The sequence below is a fragment of the Octodon degus genome, unplaced genomic scaffold (genome assembly GCF_000260255.1).
Source record: "Octodon degus isolate 3935 unplaced genomic scaffold, OctDeg1.0 scaffold00020, whole genome shotgun sequence".
Lineage (NCBI taxonomy): Eukaryota > Metazoa > Chordata > Mammalia > Rodentia > Octodontidae > Octodon > Octodon degus.
Genome location: NW_004524596.1, coordinates 16,060,297 through 16,067,316, shown reverse-complemented (window position 1 = coordinate 16,067,316; position 7,020 = coordinate 16,060,297). Strand labels below are relative to the sequence as shown.

Genomic DNA, 7,020 nt, shown 5'->3' with positions numbered 1-7,020 from the left:
GAGTGAACCGGCCAGCGCCCAGGCCTGACCCTTGGGGCCGAGGTCTGCGGACGGCGCCCGGGTAACGTCCTCAGCGGGCGGCTCCCCGGAGGCAGGGGCGTCTGAGCGGGGGGCTCGGTGGTTGCGAGCAGGGCCTGACGCTGGGGCGGAAGTCAGGGTCCGCGCGGGCGGCGTTGGAGCCGGTCTGTGCCGGCCGCGTCGGGCTCCGTCCTCCGGGCTGGCCCGGCCCCCAGGGCCCGGCCGTGGACCAGCGGAGCCCGGTGGACCCCGCCTCTTGCCGGCCTCGGAGCTCGCGGGCCAGAGGCGTCCCTGTCCCCCGCAGGGGACACCTGCAGTCCTGTCCACTCCGTCCCCGGGGTTCAGGCCGCCCGCGCTGCCGCTGCTCGGGACCCCTGCCTCTTCGCATCCCTTCTTGTCCTCTACAGCTTGTTCAGTACTGAGAAGCGAGCACCATGATCTTCAACCGAAATCTCACAAGTCCCCGACCCTCTCCCCATGCTGTCACCCTTTGCGGGATTCCCGCAGCTCTTCCAGGCTCTTGCACGGGCTCGCAGTGCGCGGGATTGAAGCTTGGCATTAAGCTACATGCCTAGGCCTTGTACGAAATATTTTGAGGCAGGGTTCTTGGCAAATCACAGTTATCCAGATCTGCCTCAAATTTGCGATTTTCTTATCTCAGCCTTCCAGAGTGTTGGGATGACAGGCTTGGACCCCCACGCTGGCTCGAAGCCCTTTGGAACCTGTCCGCTTTGTACCTAACTCAAGACTCAGTGCTATGTCTTCAGCCACAGCTTGAATGCTTTAGTTGCTAGATCGGACTGAGTCCCTCCTGGGCTTAGATGTTTATTCTATGTGTCGCTTCTGTCTGGGGCTCTGTCCTTTGGCTGAAAGAGCCCTCATGCTTATTCCGAGGGGGACTTGGGCTTCTGCCATACCGCACAGATGGCTGTTGACTGTTCTGTCCACCAGGCCGCAATCTGTGTGAGAGGAGTCTTGTCTGGGTCACACCTGTCCTTAGTGCCTCATGCTGTCCCGCTGTTTACGTGGTACCAGGAGGTTCACATGGTAATGTACCGTATCAGTGAAGCATGACTACTCTTTGGGCCCCCCAGTGAAGGAACAGATCAGGCCAGTTCTCAACTGACAGCCCATGTAGAGGTTTCTTTAGCCCAGGAGCTTGATTGGTTTCTTCTTGCCTTTTGTTTTAAACTTTCGCAGTGGCAAAGGGGGAAATCCTGGTCAGGGTGTTCTTTGGCATTGGCTCTGGGTACAGCACGTCTAGGTGTTGGTGAGAGTGGCTTCTTTGAGGGTGAATTCATAACTGAGGGCCCTCGGCTGGAGGAAAAGCTGCCAGCAGCTGCTAGAGGAAGGCTGGCTTCACTTGCTGGTGGGGCTCCTGACACAATGAGAGGGAAGGCCAGGCCAGGCCAGGCCGGCAGGCGGAGGCCCAAGGGCCGTTCAGGGTTAGGTCAGACCCCCCGCAGCAGCGTAAGGAAAGACTCAGACCCACTGCGCAGCTCTTGAGAGAAGGAAAGACCTGCTGCCACATATGGTGGCCCTCAGTGGGGGAAAGAGGAAACAGAAAAGGAAAGCAGTGTGTGACCCTCTGTTCTGGCTAGTGAGGGTGAGAGGCTGCAGACTGAGGGCAGTGAGTGGGAAGCCACTGCTGGCCAGAAGAATTTGTAGGTGATGGTGGAAGCTGCGCGAGGGAGAAGGAGATGGAACCAGTGTGGGCAGAGGCTGTGGAACTGGAAGAGGCCGTAGGAGCAGTGGGGAGCTGTTAGAGTCCAGTCTCGCTGCCCACTACTGACAGTGGCCCAGCGCCTCCCGGGGCTGAGGCTGCTCCTTGGGAGGAGTATGGAGGCCCCGGTTGAGGTCTAAAGTCGCTCTGCAGAACTGTCTCCTCTTGGGTTTTCCTCCAGCCTGGCCTGTATTAGTCCTGAGGGTCAGTTAAGTTAGGACTGCCTGGGCTTATCTTCTAGGCTGTTTGCCTGCTGGCTTGAGCTAAGTAGCTGCAAATGTGGATGATGCAATTTGTCCTTTGGGCAGAATGGAATCGCTTGTGTCTCTTTTTGGATGTGTGCAGTTTAATCTGTAAGGTGGCAGTGCTCAGGTTTTTTTTTTTTTTCCTTTTATATGTTTGCAGATTTGCGTTTATTGTGTATGAATAGTTAGAGCCTGCAACAGCAAAACAAAATGGGACAAGTTCAGCTTCAGTGATTCTTGGCTTTTGTGCTGTTTCTCTTTGAAGGGGGCATAATTTAGACCCATAGTTCCTGTATTATTAATCACTTGATTGTGTTTTGGCATTATTACCTAAATAGACCCCCCACACACACACACACTCCACTTTGAAACACTAAGCGTTCACCCATCTAGTTAGGGTGAAGGGTGCCATGGATTCTGCATCTCTCAATGTGGCTGTCTGACGGATGTCTCCAGTTTTATCCTCAGTTATATTATTAACACTTGCCACTGATCTGTGAAGGTGGTAATAGTCCTCCCAAAGGACTTCTGTGCCAAACCTGCACTCAATACCAAGAACATCCTGTCCCAGCCAGCTTCCCAGGTGGTGTTCACAGCCCTCATTAGCCATGGATGGGACCCTTCTGGAGGGAGTGTGTGGGGAGGATGCCTAACCAGACCCCAGGTGAAGAGACATCTGAAGGGATCCCAGGTGCTGCACCCACCTCCCGATCCCTTCTGTCTGGTGCTAGGTCAGTGGCAGTGGCCTCCTGGGATCAGAGCACTGTTATTTGGTAAAATTGCAAGTGTGGCTTCTGCCTACCCCGAATTAATTTCTGGAGATAAGAATGGACTGGAAACTCCTATCCATATAAGCTTTGGAACAAAATTATGCAAATGATTGTGTTAAAATATGTATTTATAAAGACTATGTTTAGGGGCTGGGGAGATAGCTCAGCGATCTGAGCACCAGCCTGGCAAGCACAAGGCCCTGAGTTTGATCCCCAACATGCCATGCTGGCCCCGAAGTCTAGGTGTACCGTGACACCCTAAAATCCGATGTGGTGGTGCACACCTATAATCCCACTGCTGAGGAGGCTGAGACAGGAAGATCACTACGAGTCTGAACTGCATAGCAATACTCTGTAACAGCAACAAAATTTATAGCAGGCACTGTTTTATTTATTTATTTTACTGGGGACCAGCAGCTTATGCTGCTGAGCTATCTTCCTGGCCCAATATCAGCCACTTGGAAGCAGTAGAAAAGCAAAATATTACCACTGCTAAGCTTGTGATGCAAGGTGGTCTTTGTTAATAGTTTTTATTATGTGTGAAATATGCATATACACCTTTTTATTTTACAAAACTTTTTGAGACAGGGTCTCACTATGTAGTACAGGCTGGTCTTGAACTTGACATGCTCCTCCTGCGTTAGCCTCCCAAGTGCTGGGATAATAGGCGTGTACCTCAATGCCTGGCTAAAAGTGAATGTTCTCTGTCGTCTTATGTAGCCTGTCAGTTTATGTTGAACGTTTTGTTATGTGGTGTGACAGATTGCGCTGTGATGTTTCCATCAGCAGTAAAGCTAGATTTTGTTTGTCACCCTGGTTGTGCATCTTGTCCCCTCTAGGGGGAGTGTCAGGGAGGGTGTTAGGGTGAATGGAGTGGCGTAGTCCAAAGAGCCTATGAGGATGGGTGAGGGGCTTGGGACACCTCTCTCAGCCCCAGGTGAAGGGCCACAGGGCGGGGCCCTTAACTTCTGCGCTCTCTTTACTGCTGTGGGCGGAATTAGTGGTCCTAGTCCAGCAGAATCAACTGCCTTTTGGGAAATGACTGTTGTGCCAGCACTTTTCCTGGCTCTCCAGCTGTCCTTGCCCTCCTTTCTGGGGTGAGTTGCCAAGCCCCAGGAGGGACCGAGACTCCAGCTAAGCCACACTTGCTAATGGCCTGCCAGGGCCATGTTGGGGAACATCCTTTCCCTGCCCTCTAGCTTGTCCTCTGGCTGATCTCACCTCCAGTCATGAATTGTTCATTGTCCTCATGGATCCTCAGGTGACGTCGGCCCGTCCTGCACAGCCCCTGGCCTTTGTACCCGGCCACTGCGGCCTGCAGCCCGCCCTCGCAGTCTGTGCCTGCCCCTCCTCACTACCTTTGTTCCTCCCATGCCCACAGGGCTGTCCAGCCCAGAAGTGTTGCCATGCCTGTCAGCATGTTCTGTCGTCCATGGACATGTCTTCTCCTGAACGCCCAGGACTTGTTTTCTCTAGTACCCTTCATTCCCTACCTTTTCTTTCCCTTCTCCTCCCCCTTCTTTTCTTGACTATGAAATTTATTTATTTTTTATTTATTTATTTTTTGTATCTGGCATTGAGCTCAGGACCTTGTGCTTGGCAGGTAAGCACTATTCTACTGAGCCGTCTCCCCAGCCCCAAGGTCTCTTTAAGGTACTAAGTAACCCAGGATGGGCTCAAACTTGTGATCCTCCTGCTTCAGCCTCCCACAGTGCCGGGATTACAGGTGGGCACCTCTTTGCTTTTCTTAGTGCTCCAAGGAGAGTGTGTTGCTTGCTGTGGACTGTAAGCAGGGGCAGGATGCATCTTTGAGTCCCTTGCAGCCCTCCTGGAGCTGCTTGGCTCTCTGAGGGTGCCTAGGAAGAAGCATTACGACCTACTTATTCCCCATTTCAGTGACCTCACCGAGTGGGGCAGAGCTGGGTTTGGGCCCAGTATGATGTGCTCTGTGCTCTCTTTCCCAGCCACACCGCCTCACTGGGTTCCCAGAAGCGTGCCGGGTCAGACCTTGAAGGAAAACTCTGGGGCTGTGTCTTCATCTTCGGTGTTTCCCACTTCCTAGGCACTGCTGACCATGAGATCTGCGTGGCTGCTGAGAACTCCCTTCCTGTACAGCCTGCTCTGGGCCTTTGGCGCTTCATGTGCCAGAGCCCATGAGCCTGGGGCCAACGCCGTCCACCCTGGCAGCGCGGGCCTGGACAAGCACACGGTGCATGACCCGGAGTATGTATTGTGCCAGGCAGAGGCCTCCCTGTCATCTGCAGCTAGCTGCAGGGGGGCCCTCGGGCCTTTTCTTCCACTTTACTTGGAGCGCTTGGGCTGGGGAGATGGTTCACGGTCTATGCACCTGCCTGGAAAGCACAAGGACCCCGGTTCGATTCCCAGTCCTGCATGCGTGCCGGCCCCAGAACCCCGGCTACATCGTGCTGACCCAAAACTGGGCGTGGTGGCACAAGCCTGTAATCCCAGCACTTGGGAGGCTGAGACAGGAGGATCACTTCAAGTCCAAACTGTATAGCGAGACCCTGTATCAAATAAATAGAAAGCACCCTCAACAATGCATATATCTGAGAGCCATCCCCGTTTGGGTGTTCTTTTCTTACTGTTGTGTCACATTGGGGCCCAGATGGGATATAATACTTATTGGAGTTCAGTCTTTGACTTCAGACTTTTTCCCATAGACAGACACATGCACAGCTGGACGTGTGTGTGTGTGTGTGTGTGTGTGTGTGCACAGACACTTGCTAGTGTGCTTATTTTTTCAGAACTGGGTCTCGTTAAGTTGCTCTGTCGGGCCTCCAGCTCGGGATCCTCCTCCTCAGTCTCCCGAGTAGCAAAGGTTACAGGCAGGTAAGCTGAAGCTTAAGATGCTGAACTTTTCAGCGTCCTCACACTTTGGCATGGTCTGACTTGTTTCTAGGCATATCCTGGAGCATCTGGAAGGTGTCATTAACAAACCAGAGGCCACGATGTCCCCACAAGAATTGCAGCTCCATTATTTCAAAATGCATGACTACGATGGCAATAACCTGCTCGATGGCCTGGAGCTCTCCACTGCCATCACTCATGTGCATAAAGAGGTCAGGCGGCGGCTGGGGCGGGTGTCCCGTGCTGTGTTCTGTGCCGTCCTTGGGCACCCATAGCACTGCTCCTCTGTGCTCTGCCTGCTGCTCTGCCGACTCCCAACGCTGCCCTTCCTGGGGGGTGTTCTGCAGAGCAGAGGCCTGGGCTGCCATGTGTATTTTGAGCTGGTGTGTCTGTCTTCCCACTGCATTGCCGGGCAGGGGACTGCGGCCTCGGAGCAGAGCCAGGGGAGGAAGTGATTGCAGCAGGGAGATGGCCAGTCAGGGCCCAGAGCCCGAGGATCCGGGGGGTGGGGGGGGCAGGGGTTGGTGTCATGCAGTACAGGTTAGGAGCTGGTTGTCCCTGGGCCACAGCCTCCCAGTGAGGGACTGAAGTCAAGCTCTCACTCCTTAGAGCCCTGTGACTGCATGCGCAGCCAGGAGCGCAGGCTGGGGTTTTCTCTGAAGGCAAGGGAGTGCTGGTAGCTCACCCAAGAGAGGCCGTGGCCTGAGGAGGTGCCGTGCGGAGGATCTGCTGCTGGTCGGACTGAAAGACAGCTGAGAGCAGCGCGGGGAGGAGGTGGAGCTGGGATCGGGATCCTTGGCAGCCAAGGGATATGGTCGGAAGGGTGCTGCAGGAGATGTGGCAAAGGAGGACTCAGCCAAGGGGGTGCATGAAGGCCCCGCTGCCCTTGCTGCTTTTCTTGTTCGTAGTTCTGAGGATTGCATTCAGGGGCTTCACACTGGGCTACACTCTCAGCTTTTTTTTTTTTTTTTTTGGAACCAGGGATTGAATTCAGGCCCTTGCGCTTGCCAAGAAAGATTTTATTCCACTGAGCCATCTCCCTGACCCCACTCAGCTTTTTTACTAACATTTAAAAAAAAATTGTGAAATAGGATCTTTTCTGAGTTGGCTGGGCTCAGACTGCTGTGTGGGTTTGTGGATCCCTAGACGCAGCTGTGTGCTACACTGCAAGAGCTTGTGGACACTGAACCTTCTCTGAGCGCTGCCTCCCACACGCGCAGCTCCTCATTTTCAGCTTTCTGTTGCAGGAAGGAAGTGAGCAGGCGCCATTCATGAGCGAAGAGGAGCTGATTAGCATAATTGATGGTGTTTTGGGAGATGATGACAAGAACAATGACGGATACATTGATTATGCCGAATTTGCAAAGTCACTCCAGTAGAGCTGATGTGGCCGCCC

General features: G+C 53.8%; 1 protein-coding gene across 3 annotated transcripts; it reads left to right on the top strand.

Annotated features, from left to right (window-relative positions):
* On the top strand, positions 1-7,014 carry Mcfd2 (multiple coagulation factor deficiency 2). Of its 3 annotated transcripts, none has more exons than XM_004627681.2 (4): positions 1-61; positions 4,819-4,979; positions 5,677-5,836; positions 6,872-7,014. In XM_004627681.2, the coding sequence occupies exons 2-4, from the start codon at positions 4,831-4,833 to the stop codon at positions 7,001-7,003; spliced, it is 441 nt and encodes a 146-aa protein (XP_004627738.1). In that variant the 5' UTR covers positions 1-61; positions 4,819-4,830; the 3' UTR covers positions 7,004-7,014. The 3 variants fall into 3 exon arrangements, with proteins under 3 accessions (XP_004627738.1, XP_023566957.1, XP_023566958.1); XM_023711189.1 differs by lacking the exon at positions 1-61 and adding an exon at positions 623-1,065; XM_023711190.1 differs by lacking the exon at positions 1-61 and adding an exon at positions 2,753-2,771.
* Positions 7,015-7,020: the final 6 nt, after the last annotated feature.

Coding starts and splice junctions, on each gene's coding strand:
- Mcfd2 (XM_023711189.1), top strand. CDS start 943: ATGGCTGTTGACTGTTCTGTCCACCAGGCCGCAATCTGTGTGAGAGGA. Junction 1,066..4,818: donor GGTACCAGGAGGTTCACATG/GTAATGTACCGT, acceptor CCCACTTCCTAG/GCACTGCTGACCATGAGATC. Junction 4,980..5,676: donor CACACGGTGCATGACCCGGA/GTATGTATTGTG, acceptor ACTTGTTTCTAG/GCATATCCTGGAGCATCTGG.